Below are 20911 nucleotides of genomic sequence, written 5' to 3'. Positions count from 1 at the left end.
AAAAGACCGTACAAATGTTATTCGAAAGAGAGGGCATTCCAACGTTTTACGGCAAAAATAATTTATAGAGGGAAAATAAATTGGGCATAATAATAATAATAATAATAATATAATAATAATAATAATAATAATAATAGTAACAATAGTAAAACGATTCGGCGAGACAAATGAAGTGACAGTACAAACTTGTGAGGATTAACTCATTCTAAAACCCTTTAAACCTCTGCACCGTAGTGTATTATTGAACACAAAGAAGATGCAGCGCGTCGTAAGAAAACTAACCAGCATAACTTCACACAGACAAGTATGTCTTCTTTCATAGCTTTCTGCCACCTCGTACTTCGTATTCATAGCATCCCGAACTGTTTGTCTGCTTAGTATGTTTTAATAAATGATTTTCTGATGCTACTGTGGTTTCGAACATGGGAATTTTGTTTTGTTTCTTCAAATTGTGTTACCCATTTTATCAAATGCTTGTAACTCTTGCTTTTCTGTAAGTCAATTCAATCTTCTCGCTCTGCAAATACTTTAACAATTTATACTCTCGGCCTTTAACCGGTTCTTCTCACCGGAAGCTATGCATGATTGATGATCTCATTTGTTCTATTTTCTTTATTATTATTTGTATGGGTAAATCTAGGGATTATTCAAATAATTCATTTGGGTTACTCTGACTACTTAGCATTTGCAAGTTTCGCTCGCAGGTTGTAGGTTTTCGTTCCTATTGCACTGGCGGGGTTGCGTTTGATGTTGGACAGCCAACCTCCGCATCTCATCCTCAGGTTTATTGTATTTCCATTTGTGTTTGTTAAAAGTTCAATAGCAGAAGTAAAAGATATTGTGAAACGTAACCATAAATATTTCAAGTGTCTATCATGTGTTTGCCACATGCACGCCAACTATTTTGAAGTAGGGCTTCCTTGCTTGGCACTATTGTGTAGAGCATTTAGCTAAAATGCTTGTTTGTTAAGTCTACTTAGCATTTTTTTATGTTATGTTACATTGTAGCTACTAAAAGATGGGGAACTCACACCGGGCATATCTACTGAGGAATACATCCTAAGAAGAAAAAAGTTGTTGGAACTTCTCCCAGAGAAGAGTTTGGCAATCATCGCTGCAGCCCCAGTCAAGATGATGACAGATGTTGTGCCTTATACATTTCGACAAGATGCTGATTACTTGTATATCACAGGCTGCCAACAGCCTGGTGGTGTGGCCATTTTGGGACACGACTGTGGTTTATGCATGTTCATGCCAGAAGCTAAGCCTTATGTGTGTCTGACATTATATCTTCTTGAAAATAGAACTATGTTTTGCAATAGGCATACAATGCCAGTGTAAAGATGATGTAATTAATTGACATAAATTGGTTATGGGTTTAATCTTCATGTACTTTCAATGTAATGATTTTACACAGTTAACCAATTAGAAATCTGTGACTTTTAAAGTAGTTATTACAAAGTTCAACTATTTTATTTTATAACAATCTGTTATTTGATGACAGTGTAAATTTCTTTTACACTGTCAGTTTATTTAAATTTAATTCAGTTATTTACTTTCGTATAAAAATATTCTTTTATATAAATATCTGATTATCAATATAAATCTATGATTTCAATTGTTTTTTCATGTTAGATTAACTATATGTCAATTTGGTCATTATGTGTGTGATTTTTGTTCTGACTTCTATGGAGTTTTGTTATAGAGAATTACCTAATCTCAAGTGAACATAGTCTTAAAAACTTAATATTTGTGTAGGATGTTATTTGGCAAGGGCAGATAGCAGGAGTTGATGCAGCATTAGATACATTCAAGGCTGATAAGGCATATCCAATGAGAAAATTGCATGAGGTGAATTACTGGTATTGACTATCAAAAGCTTTTACTTCATTAGAAATTATATAGTAAACAATTTTGTCCTTACGACTGAAATATTTCCATTGGTTAGCTTGCTGGAAGCTTGAAGCCAATGTTATCACATCTTTCCATTATAAAAGTGCATTGTCATCTCCTAGGTTAAACTGTTACAACTGTTATTTATAATGATTTTTATTTAACATTTTTTACTACTGATTCAGATCCTTCCCGATATGATAAAGGGATCCTCAAAAGTGTTCCACAATGTCCAGACTGTAACTCCAGCATATATGGAAATTGAAGCATTCAAAAAACTAGCTTACTGTAACAATGTAATGGATCTAGCTGTTTATACCCATCAACTGCGATGGATAAAGTCACCAGCAGAGCTTAAGCTGATGAAGGAATCTGCATCCATTGCTTGTCAGGTACTTTCATCTCTAGTGCAACTGTAACTATTTGGTAACTAAATATTCCAAACTCCCAATGAGGCTGTTGCATTCACATTTGGTGATACCATTAGTTGGTCCTACATGTAGAATGATATCCATGTGGTCTTTGAACAGGCTCTTTTGTTGACAATGCTACACTCAAAGACATACCCTTTTGAAGGTACACTAGCAGCGAAGGTTGAATATGAATGCAAAATTAGAGGTGCCCAGCGGATGGGGTGAGGAGTTTTTTTTGTCTGAAACTTCATCTATTGCTGTTGATAATTTAAGAAGCTTCCACAAAAAAATAAAAGTAAAGAAGTTCATTAATAGAAAAGGAATTCAAGTTTAAGGATCACTTTCATCCATAACTAATGACAACCTTTCCTTTTTTTTCTCTGTATCAGATTCAATCCTGTGGTTGGTGGTGGACCTAATGGAAGCATTATACATTATTCTAGGAATGATCAGAGAGTAAATTCATTTAATAAATACCATCTCCTAGTAACTTTAATTTCGTGTTTCTAATCTTTACTTGTTTGGCAGATTAAACAAGGGGATCTTGTTTTGATGGATATTGGATGTGAGTTACATGGTTATGTCAGTGATCTTACCAGGACCTGGCCACCTTGTGGTAGCTTTTCTTCTGCCCAGGTTAGCATGGTTGATGTCCGTTTAGCAATTCAATCTACTAATTGCAGGAGAGCTTAATAAGGAAGGGTTTATTTTCATTTCAGCACATGCAGTAAACTTATGTCTATATCACTTTCTTATTTTTCCTCTCATTTGATATCCAATTAATTGATCAATTAATAGCAATCTAAGACAAGCAGACTTCATGTTCTCAACTTCCTGTTGCATACTTCACTCCATGATGGCTGTATACTTGTATGTATTCTTGTTTGTAGACGTATAAGTCTTCTCATACACAATGCACTTGTTCTGGATCAAGTTTCTATGATGTTAAAGTAACTTCACTTTTGTTTCTTGTAATGAGCTTTTGTGGCCATCATCTTGTGCTTGCTAAGTTTGCTACTCAAGGCTGAGACTCTGCAACATTAAACTTGACGACATGAAATATTATGGCTTTTTTACTTCATGAAAATGTTTTCTATTTCAATTATTAAAAATGCTACTTTGTTTTGAACTATATGTTTGTTTTTTGTAGTCAAAGGTTGTAAAAGAAATAATGAAAATAATTTTGTTTGTTGTGAAAGATTTGTAAAGGAAACATTTGTTTTCACTCTTTCCTATACAAACCTTTAAAAACGGAAAATATAATGAAAATAATATCATACGTAATTAAAAGTTAAAACAGAAAACGTCTTCTCAAACCAGCATAACTTATTTTTCTTGCAATTTTTTGGAGGGAAGGGAGTTATTTATGAGATTGCCTTCTCAACAAATAATGGTAAGTGTTAGTGGTTATGATGTTTGAATTTGGTTAAGCCTATAGTTATACTCTATACTTCTAGATTAAGGGAAGAAGCATTGCAGATTATAGTTACGCATATAGCCTCATGGTGAAGGGAAGGGTGAATACTTTAAAAGTACATAAAGTTTACCGCTAGTAGTTGGTGCTCCATGACATGTCACAGAAGATGATATGTTGATCAGTTATTATAGCAAAAATGGACGTTTCTGTACATAGAAATATAGTGAATTGGTGAGAGGTACTTTGAATAATTTATTCATATCTGGTTATTCAATTAGGGATAGATTTGCCATCTCCTCTTGCTTTTCTTCAAGGGATCTAATGGGCCAAAACCGTTGGGGACATAATTATGTAATACAAGTCGAATCTTTCTTTGCTTTAGGTATACTATGATGTAAAAATGTTTGAAGCTTAGTTTTTTGTTGGAAAAAACGATTTATTATGATAAAATATCTTTAGGATTTCCATGTTTTGAATAAAATATGTTTAGAATCTTCAAATTTATTTCAATATATTGTTTCTTTATTTAAGAGATATTGATTGTTATAAATAGATGAGCTGAGAATGTAATTGGTGGGATTGCTGTCAATAAAATTATTTTCTTGTTTCCTCGCATGATTCAAGTTAGAATCAGAGCTCTTGATATTGGAAGCTCTATTTTTTCTGCTTCGCAAACAATGAGACAAGGATGCACTGTTGCTTTTGCCACCTTCATTATTGTGAGGCCAGTGGTGTGTTAGAACAGTGTGGTTCACGTCGGCAACCGCTATGCTGACAATTGCATCGTTAGTGGAGCTGTCATTAGACATGATAGAATATCTTGTTCTAATGCAAAAGCTAAATTTTGAACCCTGGTTCAAGATATGTATAAAGGACTCTAGTTGAAAATAATTCTTGATGAACTTAAAATCAAGGTAGACATTCCTATTCAGCTCTATCGTGACAAGTCAACCATGAGCATTGTCAATAATCTAGTACGTCACCAGGCAAACCATATTGAAAATGACAAACACTTCATCAAAGATAATCTAGATAGACCGTGTGGATACAACCCATGTCCCTATAGAACTTAAGTCTAATATAGTAGATAAATATTTTCACTAAAGGGCTTCCTTAGGAAAGATTCCAGGATCTTGTAGGTAAGTTGAGAATGATTGATATTTATTTACTAACTTGAGGGAAGCTATTGTCAATAATGGTTTATGAAGATAAAATTATTTTTAGAATCTCCGTATTGATTAGGATAAAATATCCTTAACATCTTTCTTTATTTTAGGGAATTTGATTGTTACAAATAGAGAACCTCATAATGTATTTGGTATGGTCATCAATAAGATTATTTTCTTGTTTCAATGTGTAGTTCAAGTGTTTTGCTCCTTATTCATGCCTTGTGAAATCAAGACAAAATGAAACTCCTGATCTCCATATTGCTTTGTTCTCTTAACGTCAAAATCAACTTATTGCTTTGCCCTTTTATTCTTGCCACTTTTCATATGAATATCATGGTTTCTTCTATATTTCAGGAGGAGCTTTACGAGCTTATACTGGAAACGAATAAGCATTGTGTGGAACTTTGTAAGCCTGGTGCCAGTATTCGGCAAATACACAACCATTCGGTATCCCTTTTTTCTTATCCCCTTTTCTATTTTCGAAAGATATAATAAGTAATAAGGTCACTATCACTATAAAACCACCTAATAGCTCATCAGTAAATCTTATTAGAACTGTCATTTGATTAATTCTTATTTTATTCTATGATCAGTTTGGGAGATACCAAAGGCAGAGCAGAGGGAGTTTAATTATCTCTGGTTTCTGTTGTAGGCTTGTTGAAAATGTCCTATAATTCAGCTGTATTCTGGTTCAAGATTTCAAGTCGATCTGAACCTATGTTGGCTTAGTTAATATTCAAATATTTTCTTTTAAGCGTTAATTTTGCACTAACACCCAACTCTCCACCAAAAAAAAAACTTTCAATATTTGCTTTGCACCTGACAGACATCATCTTATAACCAGTAACAGTAATTAGTCTGTGCTAGTGGCCTGAGTATCTTCACAAACCCATCGTTATTTTTTGATTGTCATCTTACTTTTTATTTTTGCTCTTCTGAATGTTTTATTATTGTTCATTCAACTAGCTGAAGTTATACAAAGTGTAATCTGAAAAGATCTGGTTGCATAGGTTGAAATGCTGCAGAAAGGACTCAAAGAGCTTGGGATTTTGAGAGGTGTTGGAAGCAGTTCCTACCATAAGCTTAACCCAACTTCTATAGGTACCTATGTGCTCAAATCTGCTTGCTAACAAAGTGTGCAATATGTAGCCATGAGAAAAATAATTGTCTTGTAGATTCGTAAGACTGCAGATATATATATATCTAATCACACTTTGTTGGTCCATCCAGGTCACTATCTAGGGATGGACATCCATGATTGTTCAATGGTCAGCTTTGACAGTCCTCTGAAGCCAGGTGTTGTAAGTAGTTTCCCTGACAAAGCAAATTTTTTATCTCCACTAACCACTGACAGATAATATTTAATAATCACTTGTCACATGTGGTTAGTGGAGATATCTTTGCCTTATTCCTCCAAAATTATAATCCACTATTAATATATATGGAGAAATTGAAATATAGATAATTTAAAAATTTTAAATAGTCATTTATGGAGCAATAATGCCTTTCTTCATGGAGACATAGAGGAGGACATTTACAAGAGCAACCTTCTGGGTTTGTTTGTGAACTGTGCCAATCTCTCCATCTATCTATGATCTTAAACAATCACCAAATGCTTTGTTTAGAAAATTCAGCCATTTTACAGAACTTTGGGTTTAGTGAAATAGATTATTTAGTCTTTTATTGTCATACCTCTATGGAGTAATGTGTGTAATTAATTGTGTACGTTGAGAACATAGTCATTTCAAGGAATGATGCCACTAAAACTTTTAAGCTAGAGAAACATGTATGCAATGCAATCACTTTTAGACCAAAGATCTTAGACGTCTTACATAATTCTTTGTTATTGAAGTGATTTGATCAAAGGAAAGTATTGTGATTTCTCAACAAAAATCCTTTGATATTTTTGTTGAAATGTAATGTTTTTTTATTATCATGTATGGGATTCCTTCTTTAGGGTTAGGGTTAGGACTGATGATTCTTTGTATTCTGCCTATTTTTTCTTATATAAACAATGGTAAAACAGTAACAGTGATAGTTTTTTCACTGTTTTCATTTCTCTAAAACCTCTTCAAGTCGGTATCAAGAGCCAGAACATCTTCTCTGGTTTCTCTTCACTGTTTGTCACAGTGACTGTCGAGTTCACCGCTTGTTCGCTGTCTTCCGCCACCGTCCGCCGTGTCTACTCCGGTGAAGTCAGGGTTAGGTGCGCCTCGAGGAGCGCAACCCATCCCCGCAAGTCACGTCCCCGGAATCCTCCGCACGTGCCGCCACGCGCCGCCACTCTCCGGCGGCCTTCAAGCGCGTGTTCACCACGCGCCGCCTTCCCGGCGCCGGAATTGCGCCGCGCCACTGTCGTTCGACTCACCGGAGCCTCCTGGGCCTATTTGTGCTCTTGTTTTTCTGTTTCGGTGGCCATAGCTTGTACCTAGGGTTTCTTCTCAAAAGTCAAGTTTGTTTTAATGGCTTCTACGGCTGCTGGAATGGCTCCCTCTCTGTCAGCTACTCCTATTATTACTTCTGCAAAACTGAACTGGAAAAATTACTCCTCATGGTCAGCTTCGGTGGAGTTGTGGTTTCTTGGTCAAGGTTATCATGATCATCTTGAAAAAGAGGTCTCTACTATTTCAGAGGAAGAGAAACCTAAGTGGCAGAAATTGGATTTTTAGTTGTGTGCTGTTTTATGGCAATCGGTTGAGCAAGGGGTCTTAGACATTTTGAGACCTTACAAGACATGCTTCTCTTTTTGGAAAAGGGCACAAGACATTTTTGCTAACGACATTCAACGCCTCTTTGATGCAACTCAAAGAGTAGCCTCACTCAAGCAAATGAATCATGATATGGTTTCTCATATAGGAAAGGCTAGGGCTACAGTAGAAGAATTGAAGAGTTTTTTTGTGGCTGATTCATTAGACGATATCAACAAAAAACTTGATAAGTTTTACATGGTCTTAATTTTGAGGAGCCTGCACTCGACTTTTGATCATGTGCGTGATCAAGTTTTAGTTGGTGATCAATTTCCTTCAATGGACAACTTAGTTACTAGACTTCTTCGTGTACCTACATTGGTCAAAGATGAAAGTTCAATTGATGTTTTTGAAACTTCAGCAATGGTAGCACCACGAGGAAGAGGAGGTTGGAGCAACCGTGGAGGACGTGGTGGTCGAAGTGGGCGTCCTCAATGCTCATATTGTAATAGAATGGGCCATACCCAAGACAAGTGTTATTCCTTACATGGTTTTCCTGATAAAGCTGCTCATGTGTCCAAGTCAGATCATTCAGAATCTAGATTTTCTGATGAAGAGTACCAAGAATTTTTGAGGTACAAATTTGAGAAATCCAACAATCCTGGCCCATCCTCTTCAATGTCAACTGCATGCATTTCTCAATTTGTGGAAGGTCTTAGTCCATGGATTCTTGATTCAGGTGCCTTCCTCCGATCATGTCTCTGGTAACATTTCCTCATTTTCCTCCATTTCCTCTCCCAAAATTCCTCATTTTATTACTGTTGCAAGTGGATCCAAAGTGGCATCTCAAGGAATTGGCAAAGTTTCTTTATCTCCTTCACTAAATTTAAACTCTGTTTTGTACATTCTTCATTGTCCTTACAATTTAATCTCCTTGAGTCAATTGACTCATTCCTTAAATTGTTCTGTAACCTTTACTGCTAATTCCTTTGCTATACAGGAACATGGTACGGGTCGTCTGATTGGAGAAGGACATGAGTCACGGGGACTTTATTTCCTAAAACCAAGCTCCTCGGTATCCTGTTTTGCAACTTCATCCCCAAAACTTTTGCATGATCGTTTGGGTCACCCAAGTTTGTCCAAGTTGAAGATGATGGTTCCAAGTCTCAAACACATTCAAGCCTTAGATTGTGAATCGTGTCAGTTAGGAAAGCATGTTAGATCTTCCTTCCCTAAAAAGTCTGAGACACGATGTAATTTTGCTTTTTCTACTATTCATTCTGATGTTTGGGGACCAAGTCGTGTCACTTCTTTTGGTTTTAACTATTTTGTAACGTTCATTGATGAATTCTCTCGTCGTACTTGGGTTTATCTAATGAAAGAAAGATCTGAACTTTTATCCATATTTGTGTCCTTCTTTAATGAAATTAAAAACCAATTTGGGAAGACAATTAAAATTCTCAGAAGTGATAATGCTAAGGAATATTTTTTTGCTGCGTTTTCCTCATTTTTATCTTCCCATGGAATTTTACATCAGTCAACATGTCCTCACACTCCACAACAAAATGGCATAGCCGAAAGAAAGAATAGACACCTTATAGAAACTGCACGCTCTCTAATGTTGAATACTAATGTTCCTGTTCATCATTGGGGAGATGCAGTCCTCACTGCTTGTTTTCTAATCAATAGGATGCCTTCTTCTTCTATTGAAAATAAAGTTCCTCACTCGATAATTTTTCCAAATGATCCTTTGTATCGTGTCTCTCCACGTGTGTTTGGATGTACTTGTTTTGTTCATAATGTGTCTCCAGGTCTTGATAAACTTTCTGCAAAGGCTATTAAGTGTGTCTTTTTGGGATATTCTTGCCTTTAGAAAGGGTATAAATGTTATTCTCCCTCAACCAAAAGGTATTATATATCTGCTGATGTTACATTCTTTGAGGACACACCTTTTTTCTTATCCTCCATGGAGGAGAGTTCATCTCTTCAACAGGTCCTTCTTTTACCATCCTGTGATCCCTTGGTTATCCCTGAAACTCAACAATTTTAAAAGAAACAAGCTTCATTGTAGACCTATGAATAGTCTTATGGATATAAATTAGAAATTAATGGTAGAGTAGATTGAGCTCTTCTCAGACCACAGAGATAAAGACTTGTTGGGAAATTTATTCATCTCATTGTTAGTAGACCTAACTTATCTTTTGCATTTGTAGTAAATACTAAGTTTATATAGGCTCTTCTTCTAGATTTGTGGATCGTTGTCATTTACATCCTTAGATACCTCAAAAAGGCTCCATGACAAGGATTGCTAAGGGAAATAATCAAATGACTAGTTATTGTAGTGCTGATTGGTTAGGATCTCCAATAGATAAGCAATCCACTATTGGATATTGTGTTTTCATTGGAGGAAGTATTGTTTCTTGGAAAAACAAGAAACAAAATGTGGATGCTCGATCTATTGACGAAGCTAAGTATAGGGCGATGCCATCACTCACTTGTGGACCTGTGTGGATTAAACAATTCCTTCAAGAGGTGAAATTTTGTGAAATGCAACAAATGAGCATGTACTGTTGTGATAAACAAACAACTATTTGCATTGCAACCAATCATATTTTTCATGAGAGAACCAATATAGAGATTTATTGTTATTTTTGTTTGAGAGATCTTGTTATCAAAGGAAATCTGCACAAAACTCCAAGATCAACTTGTCGATATTTTGATAAGTTCTCGAGAGGACCTCAAATTTGTTCCTAGTTTGGTACATACAATCTGTATGTTTGTGTTTAAGCGGGACTGTCATAATTGTTTAATTTATTTGAATGGGTTAACTTGTTAGAATAGGTTAACTTATGCTTTTTATTACTTATCTGACCTATTTCTAGGTTGATCGTTTCATTACTTTTCTCGATATCTTTGATGTATGTTCTATTAATTAATGAATTAGTTATAAGAGATGATGTAATTACTTAAGCATTTTTTTCATATTTCTTACTCAAGTGTATAGGTGTTTTCAGCTAACTGATATCAGGAGAACTCTGCTGCATAAAAATATGTTAAAGCTAGTGCTAACTGAATTAATTTTTAAAATTTACAGCCTAGGGATCTTCGCCAATATTTTTCAACACATATTTTATGTTATATAACTACATAACGATTTCTGGCTCAATTAACAAATATAATCTTTTTGGGCTGGGGGTTAGGTGGCGAATTGAAGCAGGTGAGTCGTGCCACTTAATTTTAACCTTCTTTGAGCAAGATAACCTCTTTTTGGAGTTTTGATTGCCTGTTTTTGGGGACATATGCTTCAGAGTTGCACCGTGTACCCATATTAGCTGACAGCCTGTTCTTTTTTATAATTTGTGTGGTGTGTCTGTGTACAGGTAATAACTATTGAACCAGGAGTCTACATCCCGTCTTCTTTTAATGGTCCAGAGAGGTAATTATTAAGGTTGATCAAATAGCTATTTTTTACGAACTGTTTTTTCGAATTGATGATTTCCCATTACTCGTCTAAGGAAATTTTCTGGTTTACCAGTTAAATCTACTAAAGAATGCTAATTCACAGGAGTTTGTTTCCCTTGACTAGCTCTAAGAATTTACCCTTCATTTCTCCGTCCAAGAATCTGGTTTCGTATACCAGTTTATTAAACCGAATTGAGTATCCTGATTAAATAATTTCCAAGTATGATTTAGCACCAATTAACCCTGTTTTCTCATAATCTTCTCATTCCCTAAGGTCTTATTTGGAATTTTGCAATGAGACTATTCATTCACTGTCTAGGATGTTCTTATACCATCAGAAAAAGGAAATAGCCATTCCCTCCAAAATAGGAACTGTATTTCGTTCCATCAAGATTTACTGCAATACCTCTATATAGCATGTCTTCCCTAAAAATGAGAAAAATCACTTTCTACCAGTGGCTGCACCATCAGGGTCATACCTTCAACCCCCAACTACCACTGCACCAACTCCATCTCGTTATAAATAACGTTTTATTATACTCTCATTTATAGGACTCGAATGGAATAGTCATTTAATCATATACACTTGGCAGTTGAAATGGCTATTCCGCTCTCATCCGCAGTCCTATTCAATGGGGCCTGAGGTTCTAGAGATGTATATTTCCTAAATTATTCAAGCCATTAAGAGACATGTGTCCGTTTTTGTAGCTCAAATTTCTCCTAAGCAAATTAAGAGTCTTACTTGAGTTAATCTGTTTCAATCGTAGTACCAGTTGGACATTTAGGCAAGCATGATATGGATTTTATTCCTCTCACCTGTATTCTACTTGTCTTTTCTGGTCAATAGCTGCCCTGTTCACGTATATTCCGTATGAACATTTAAGATGTTTTCACTCTTGACATTAAATGTTTGTTTCCTGCGCAATATAGTAAATCTTGGAAGATTTCCAATTTCAGGTATCGAGGCATTGGGATACGGATTGAGGATGAGGTTCTCATCACAGAAACTGGTTATGAGGTATTTTCTCTAAAAGTTCTGCAGTTGAACGTTGAAACTAGTATGTAGATTGGGGTAGCTAGGTAATCTGCTAAGTGTGCTTCTCTTGAGCGCTAGAATGATGAATGAAAGATGCAAGAAGTTGCAATAGATGAGTTCAAGTAAATACTTTATCCTTAAAAGACAAACAGCTAAGCACATGCGCCATTTAAGTTTCACAATGCCCTCCTTCACATATTATTATCTAATATGCCCTTTTTTTTATGTTATGAACTCGACCTCTTCAAGCCGATTTCACTCCATAAAAAAAAGGGGAACATATTGGATAATAATGTGTTGTGGTGCATAAAAAATTCAAATGGAGGCTCAGTGGTAAAAACTCCCGCATATGAAACTTACTAGCTGACAAAAACGGAGGATGATTCTTTACACAGCATCATCATCCATGCTTGTCAAAGCTGTATGAAAAAATGGAGAGAAATAGCATGAATAAAAAATAGGTGAAGGATAAAATAAAAATTAAAAATGTTTTTGTTAAAGAAATAGAAAAGTCGTAAAAGTAAAGACAGAAAGGAAAGAAAACAGATTAAAAATAATAAGGTGAATCTTACTATTTTTAAAATTATACAGTTCAATTTAATTCCATCTTCTCTTTCCTTTTCCATTTCTTCCCTACCAAACATATCATTAATGATTTTGTGGTAGGCGCAGCTATGGTACGGTATTTTTATTACCCTTCATGAGTTGTCAAGAATTTAGGGATTGCTGCTTCTCACAAGTTGGTCTCTGAAATCCGTTTAGTATTATTAGTGGTAGTATAGTTTCGTAGTCACACACAGTCGTCTTATACAGTGTCATTACATTAGTAATCAGTTGTGAGCCATAGTTGTCAAATCACAAACCAATAAATTGAAGGATATTGTTGCGTTAGAAACTAATCAACGTCTTTAATCTCCATCAATTATCGTCTAATCAATCAGAATTAAGTCGTTAGAATATTTACAGTTAATTAATAACTAATGTTTAAGTTGTTGGGAAACAACACAGGTTCTGACAGCATCAATCCCAAAAGAGGTGAAGCATATTGAGTCCTTGCTAAACAATTTCTGCCATGGAATGGGAACAACGCTGGACAGCCAAAACAACTGAAGAGGTTAACCCAACTCATATATTCCTTATATCAGCAGTTGCAGACAACAACCAGAACAGTGAATGCTTGAGAAGTGCATGCCATTGTTTGGAGCAGGAACTAAATTTTTATCCTTTATTTTGATCTCCTGCATATTTTTTCAACCTGTGAAACATGTACTCTATAATCTTGACGAGGAAAACGAGGTGGTGGAGGGTGGGCATATGTTATTTATGGTGTGTTAGTGTTAGGATTTGGATGATAAAAGATGAGTTAGAGAAGAAATGGATAACGACACATTTTATTTGATTTGATTGAATAGCAAAATGAGAAGAAAATAGAAAAGAAATTATTTTCTATATTTTCTCGGGTATAAATTTCAAAATTGTCTATTCATGCTTTCTGTTGTGTTCTTTACTTCATAGTTGTAAATGATTGATGACTGCAGATAAATTGGTTCAGTCCTGTTGGAATGTAATGGTTGAAATATGGAAAAGACAATAGTGATCACATTATTCTATTTGATTGACGACTTTTGTGCGTGGTTTAATAATTTGTTTTGTGTGTTTTAATTTTTATTGATGGAATTGGACCAAAGCAATGTTTTTAAGTAAAATAAGCTTTTGCAATAATTTTAATTTGACTTTGCGATTGCATAACTGCAACTTATTGTTTCTGTTTTAATTTTATGTTTTTCTGAATAAAAAAATATTATTTTTTAAATTTCAAAATAATATGTACTAATAAATATTTTTCTTTATTTGGATGAAACAAATCCTAAATGAATAATAGAGGAACGCAGTAGTATTACCTTTTAACTAATCTTGGACTTTTATAAATTTGTTATTCAGAAATTGAACTGAAATGTAATACTTTATAGCTGTGTTTGCAATGCTTTTATAAAATATCATTGAATAATATTTTATTGAATTACACTTAATATTTTTAATGAATATTTGGTTATTGTTTAATTTTTCATTGTATTAAAGTATTATTAAGTTTGAATATGGACCATGGTTACTTTGTTTTCCGACGAATATATAAATAAATAAATAAATATAACGTCATATATCAAGGAAAATATAAAAATAGGTAATACGGTAAATTCAGTAAACATGATTAAAATAAGATAAATTTGAATAATTTTTTAATATTATTTTAAGAATAGTTAAGTTTGAGTTTAATTAAATCTTATATAATCGACTTATTGTATCAATTAAGGACAGATTTTAATAGGAATGGAGGATAGTGTTAATATAGACAAACAAGAAGGGTATAATTTTTCATATTTTTTTGTCACTTATGAAATAAGGATAGTGGATTACCCATGTGAAAGGTAAGAGTGCACCGAAATTATACATTAAAATTAGGGTTAATTATGTTTTTAGTCACTTTGACTCAAAATTGGAATTCGTCCTTGGTCGAAACTTTGATAAATTTTGGTCTCTAAACTTTAAAAATGAATGAATATAGTCATTTTAACCTAATTTTGTTAACTTTGTTTTTAGGTTTCGAACGCATTTCTCAGTAAATAATGAGTCGAGAATGTGTCAAACGGTGTAAACAACTCCAATATTAACACGAAACACATCTCATATGTTGAAAAAAATCAACGTAATTGGCTTAAAAGGATTACATTCATTCATTTTTAAGGTTTAGGGATCAAAATTTATCAAAGTTTCGATCAAGGATGAATTTCAATTTTTGGCGAAAGTTGAAGGACTAAAAACATACTTAACCCTTAAAACTATTATTTTGGTTTCTCTAAAATTGTTGTTCAAGATTTATATAATTTTTAAAGCATCTAACACCAAAATCTTTGATTACCTCGAACGTAAACATAGGAAGAAACTTGAACAATTGACACATTAAATTCAACAAATTTAATTAAAATTAATTTTGATACAATTTAAGAAAGTAAAATGTAAGCCTAGGTAAATAGTACAAAACTGATTTTGTAAGATAGGATGTGCTTCTCTCTCTTTCTCTCTCTCTATATATATAATTTGGTCATATATTTAATAAATATTAAATATAATATATTTATCAAGAATAAAATAATATTTATTAAGGGAAATAGACAATGTACTTTATTTTGATTGAGTTTGGAATTATTAAAAACATTATAATCAAATTAACGAGTTTGAATTTTATTTTTAGAAGTGATACATTTTTTTTATAAGTCATTAGTAAATAATTACTCCATTTTATTATGCTTTGTTTTTTTTTTTGGGTTAAAGGTTCTTTTAGAGAAATCAAGAATTGCAATAAATTCTCTTAACTTTAAGAAAGGTTATAAACTTACATTTAATCTTTTTTATGTTTTTATATTATAATAAATACGTATACGTAAAGTAATTAAAAATTAAATAAAAACAAGGGTATAGATAACAAAAAAGGTAATTAATATTGTATTGAATATTGAGAAAAAGTAAAAATAAAAAAAAAATAAGAAAACATGACATCTAAAAAAGAAAACACAAAGTATTATATTTCACAAATTTCTTCAATCAAGTTAAGTAAAAGACTTAAAAACATTAACGTTGTTCTTTGGTGTATTTAATGTAGAGTCCTATTTGTTTATTATAGACTATTGATTTATCTATAAACCATCTTTTGCATTATTAATTAAGTGAACCTTTGATTATCTTGTCTTTATGCTAAGGAAGGTGGAAGCATTCGTGAAACATGGTTGCCTCAAAAAGAGATATTTATTTTCTTTTCGTGTAAATGTTTTAGGTTTCTGCCTTTTGGGCCAAACTTCTTCTCTTGTTGTTGTTCTTGGTTCTTCTGTATCAAATATTTTAAGATTAACTTTTAATAAAATTATCTTCTTTAATTTAATAACTTTGTAATTAATAATTATTATTAGGGTTAATTATGTTTTTGTCCCTTAACTCTTATTGAAAATTAAAATTAGTCTTTTAAATACGTGAATTTAATCCTCTCAACTATATTTTATTAAATTTATTTAACGTTTCAAACGTATTTTATGATAATTTCTTAATATCAAATAAAAACGTTTAAATAATATAAACAACTTAAATATTATAAAAAAATATTTAATACTTTAAATAAATTTAACAAAATGTAATTAAAATTTAACATATAATTTACTCGTTCTGTACTTCATTAAACAAATTTGGCATATAATTTACTTTTTCCTAATCATTAAAGTAGTGAGAAAGTTACTTTGCGGTTTTTATTTCGTTTCAGGTCATGTACGAGGGTCACGTTTATGTTTAAAATTATAATAATTTCTTTTGGAAAAGATTTATGAAAAAACATCAAGTTAGTTTGTCACGATCACAACCAAAATTAATCAGTTTTAATATGATTTCCCATTTATATAATTATTATATTATTAAAACAGTAGTTATAACAGTAATAAAGAAACTAACGACCGGTGCAGATAATATCTATTTTTAAAAATTATTAAATATTTTAATATTTGTTTAACTATGTTTATACGAAATTAGTATTTTTTTTATAAGTTAAAATTCAGTCATTTATAAAATAATTTGTAAAAGTTCTTTTACAAAAAATTTCTAAATTTTTGTTTTTAACTTTTGAAGATGATTTTTATAAAAAGGACAATGTCAATTTTTTTTGGTTCTAGAAAAAAAAAAGTATAGAAAAGTTCAGCAAAAGATATTCTTAACCATTAAGGATACTAGTTCACATTTATATAAAAATTTAAATTTAATTAAAAAGGTACAACTATATATTAATTAAAGTAACAACTTTACTAATTGAATAGGATGTTAGGTGATGTTTGATGGTTCATAAAATTTATATTTCATTCATAACAAATAAATAGGTGACCTTCCCAACTGTTATATTACACGTTGTTACTTTCTCTATTCACTCATTATTACGCATTAAATTTTTCAACCGTATGAAAATGTATAGTGCTGTGGTTTCAAGAAATTTGGATTGTTTTTAATATTGGTGCTGACCATGACATATTATCTTATGCAAAAACACGTTAATATTTTTAATTATTTTTTTTTCTATTTAATATTTTCCATATCAAAATATTTTAACTTTAATTGGATTTTTATAGTTTATTATTGGGCTAAACAATATTATAGTAAATTCTGAGAATGTAATTTGTTTCTGAATATAAGAGTTCAAACGTCATTATTTTATTCTGCCATGGTTTACTTAACTTTTACCATAAGATAATTTATCTAACATGTGATAATTTTTATCAAAATTTAAAGAAGAAAAAGAAAAGAAAAAGCTTAAATTGTGTCATGGTTGTCTGAAAAACTTAAAAATCTGAAAACAAAATAATAAGAAATATTGGGGATAAAAGAATTGAACTTTTGAAAAGAACATCTAGAAAACTCCGCAAGAAAATAAAAGTGACCATAAAGAAATGAAGCCTAAAAAAATCTGATACATATTATTATGATGTATTGTGTAGTATTATTTCTAAGAAAGAATTATATAAACAAACTAATATAAGAAGACAAGTACATTTGACAAAAGAAAAATATGATTCTTAATAGTAAAGAAACATATGTTATGATAGTAGTGAGTATTCATGGCACATGATAGGACATATGTCTATGTTCCTAGACGCGACAACCATGTATGGAGGAGCTCTCAGTCAAATTAAAAAGCAACATAAAGAAAGAAAATATTTGGTCATATTTAATTGTATCACCGATCTATTATTAATATTTATAGTGTAAGATTATATATATATATATATATATATATATATATATATATATATATATTAAAAGTATTATTTGTCAATTTGTTTAGGTTGTCAGGTGCATTTAATAATCAATTTTTTCAGGAAATAACTCCTGAAAGAATAAATAATTTGTTTATAACTAAAAACATATAAATGTGTTTTGTTAATTAGAAAATGAACTATATCCACAGGTGACCTAACTCTTTGTAGTTGCAGAGAAAGAAAAACAGAAGTCGGTCAATAATTTAATTAGATTAATGTTTTATGCAAAAAGAATTTAATTATGGAAAAATATTTCGTTAAAAATTTATGAAAATAATAAGTTACGTGATATACAAATGTTAAAAATATAAAATAAATATTAAAAACATTATAAATATATATAATTGTCATTAAAAATATAATTGTTGTTATATATTACTTTATAAATAAATTTTTTTATTGATAATATCTTAAATTATCATATATATATATATATATATATATATATATATATATATATATATATATATATATATATATATATATATATATATATATATATATATATATATATATATATATATACCACGTATACGAAATCTAAATTAAAATATTAGTGCATTATATAAATAAAAATTAATCAGTCAAATTATTTAATAAATAATAATCATCAATAAAATTAATAAATAACTCAAGAGTAATTAGTCAACTTTTTCAATTAAAAATAAATATCAATAAATCTAATAAACACTACAATAATCTAATATTTTCCTTTTAATTAAATGAAAACTAGATCGGTTAAATTAAGTTAGAACTTGTAATACAATTTGGTCCATCAATAAGTTCAGATCGGGTTAAATTAAAATTTTTTTACACATTTTAATATGGGAGGTTGATTTTTGACCTGGTTCACCTAGAACCTGTCTCACTCAGATTGAATCCGTGGTGAGTTGGATTGGCTCATCAACTGCAAATAAAGGGTCATACAAGTATTTTGTCTTAAGTTGAGATTTGTATTTGGATCATGTTAGATTATTTCTTTTAGCCAACACATAGAGAATTTATATTTTTGTGATTTTGGTTTGTATTTAGATTGTATTAAATTTTATTTAAATTTTAATTAGAATTATAATTTAGTTTTGACTGATAAAAAAAATTTAAACATTATATTTTTTATTAATTAAGTAAGTCTGTAAATCAATCCGTTTAATCCATCAACCCGTAGTGAGTCGGGTCAGGTTCAGATTTTTTTTACTCACTAATAAATAAGTCGAGTTAGATTGTCTCGTTAAGTGATGAACCGTAGTAGATTCACATCGGACCCAATTATCGGTTTGGACAAAAACCACTTATTTCAAACAAATATATGTGCATACAATTAAGATGGTTATCATATGAGCTTCATTAAACGGTAAAATTAGAATTTTAATTGCTTGGAACCGGCAATAGCATGCATTCATTCACCCAGTCACCAGATCTCAACCGTCACCAGTGACAATCGAACAACTCGTATTAAATCAGATTCAGAACATTACACACATTTATAACACAACCCCTCCAATCTTTATCAGACAGAAGTAAAGTGTTGTTACACGAATGCTGTCATTTCCGACCATTTTGAATCCATTTCCTAAAACTTGGCATCGCCGTAATAGTAAGAAAGAAAAGTACACCTGTCTCAACTCAAACCAATTTGATTGAAAATTTTACTGCAAAAACACCCTCATTTTGAATACCCTTTAATTACTACACCTTCAGCCATAACATGCAGAGAAGCATTTAAGACACACGTTTTTACTCACCAACTACCTTAATAGTGAGTGCTACACAACATGTAACATATTACAAAATTTAAAGTGAGTATGGGGACACATTATGAACTGTGACAATGGCATTTGTTGAAGTTTATGGGAGATACAAGGGCAAAGAGATAGCACCAGAGCTATATCAACCCCACCTTCATCATTCACAATCACATACCAAACGTTAACCGATCATAATATCAGAAAAGAAGAGAAAAAATGAGTCAAGTTTCTGCAGAGATGAAGGCGAAATCTGAGGTGTACCATGGAGATGAAGTGTGCCAAGAAAAGACCAAGTTGCTGCTGAAGGAGGTAGGGCTACCCAATGGGCTTTTACCGTTGAAGGACATTGAGGAATGTGGGTACGAGAAGGAAAGTGGGTTTGTGTGGCTGAAGCAGAAGAAGAGCATAAACCACAAGTTTGAGAAGATTGGGAAGCTAGTGTCGTATGCAACTGAGATCACAGCGTATGTTGAGCTTGGGAAGATAAAGAAGCTCACTGGGGTGAAGGCGAAGGAGCTCTTGGTTTGGGTGACACTGAGTGAGATCTTTGTGGATGATCCACCCAGTGGGAAGATCACGTTCAAGACCCCTTCAGCGTTGTTCAGAACATTCCCGGTTTCAGCTTTTGTGATTGAGGAACCAGTTAAGGAAGTCAAGAATAAAGAAGAAAAAGAAGAAGAGAAGGAAGTGAAACAAGTTGGTAATGCTGTTGAAGTTCAAGAGGTTTGATTCTTCTTCTTCTTCTTCTTCATCTGGTGGCAGCCATGGCTATGTATGAGTTTATTATATTCTATAGGTTTTGTTTTATGTCTCAGTTGTAATGCTTTCAGTTTCTTTCTTGCACCAGCTTGAAAGAGAAAACGATGCTTAAGTTATAAATTTATGTTAGTATTAAAATTTGTTGTCTTATGTTTCTAATATGGTTCCACATTTTCTTGATTAAGTGAAATTGATCCACAGTTTTTATTGTGGTTCAGCACCTATTGTGGTGCAGTAAACAGCTTTCGTCTTCATTCTTTGGAATGAAAAAAATATTAACTGTGCAAGATGGAGAAAAATATGATATTTCCTTTTTTTTTTTTTTATGTACTTAATGATGAGAAGCAAATCCATAGCTATTTTTAAGGGTTTTCTTCAATTTGAAAAATTTATTAACGAGTGATTTGCGCGATTCAGGTTAAAATTAGGTGTGATGAGCAAATGAAGCTCGGATATCATTCTTTATTTTAAATATGGTCAGAATTTG

At 32.0% G+C, this 20911-nt stretch overlaps 2 protein-coding genes and 1 pseudogene across 6 annotated transcripts; all 3 read left to right on the top strand.

Annotated features, from left to right (window-relative positions):
- Positions 1-167: 167 nt before the first annotated feature.
- Positions 168-13696, top strand: LOC114190680 (Metallopeptidase M24 family protein). 4 transcript variants are annotated; one of them, XM_028079658.2, is made up of 14 exons: positions 168-304; positions 705-782; positions 1009-1272; positions 1759-1851; positions 2079-2285; positions 2424-2527; positions 2696-2762; positions 2835-2942; positions 5247-5339; positions 5903-5993; positions 6123-6193; positions 10960-11015; positions 11999-12059; positions 13086-13696. In XM_028079658.2, the coding sequence occupies exons 1-14, from the start codon at positions 257-259 to the stop codon at positions 13185-13187; spliced, it is 1443 nt and encodes a 480-aa protein (XP_027935459.1). In that variant the 5' UTR covers positions 168-256; the 3' UTR covers positions 13188-13696. The 4 variants fall into 4 exon arrangements, 3 of the variants coding, with proteins under 3 accessions (XP_027935459.1, XP_027935458.1, XP_085531744.1); XR_003605838.2 differs by having other exon boundaries at positions 194-304; positions 693-782; positions 6123-6188; XM_028079657.2 differs by having other exon boundaries at positions 200-304; positions 693-782.
- LOC146884807 (uncharacterized) lies at positions 6200-11006 on the top strand (annotated as a pseudogene). Its single transcript, XR_014996586.1, has 2 exons — positions 6200-8343; positions 8580-11006. The product of XR_014996586.1 is annotated as an uncharacterized LOC146884807 (transcript).
- Positions 13697-19823: 6127 nt separating the features above from the next.
- On the top strand, positions 19824-20562 carry LOC114190573 (plant/protein (Protein of unknown function, DUF538)). Its single transcript, XM_028079518.2, has one exon. It carries the CDS (start codon positions 19882-19884, stop codon positions 20392-20394), a length of 513 nt encoding a protein of 170 aa, XP_027935319.2. The 5' UTR covers positions 19824-19881; the 3' UTR covers positions 20395-20562.
- Positions 20563-20911: the final 349 nt, after the last annotated feature.

This window comes from Vigna unguiculata, chromosome 7, assembly GCF_037176805.1.
Source record: "Vigna unguiculata cultivar grain cowpea cultivar isolate G323 ecotype 2 chromosome 7, ASM3717680v1, whole genome shotgun sequence".
Lineage (NCBI taxonomy): Eukaryota > Viridiplantae > Streptophyta > Magnoliopsida > Fabales > Fabaceae > Vigna > Vigna unguiculata.
This window is presented reverse-complemented; position numbering and strand designations above follow the sequence as displayed.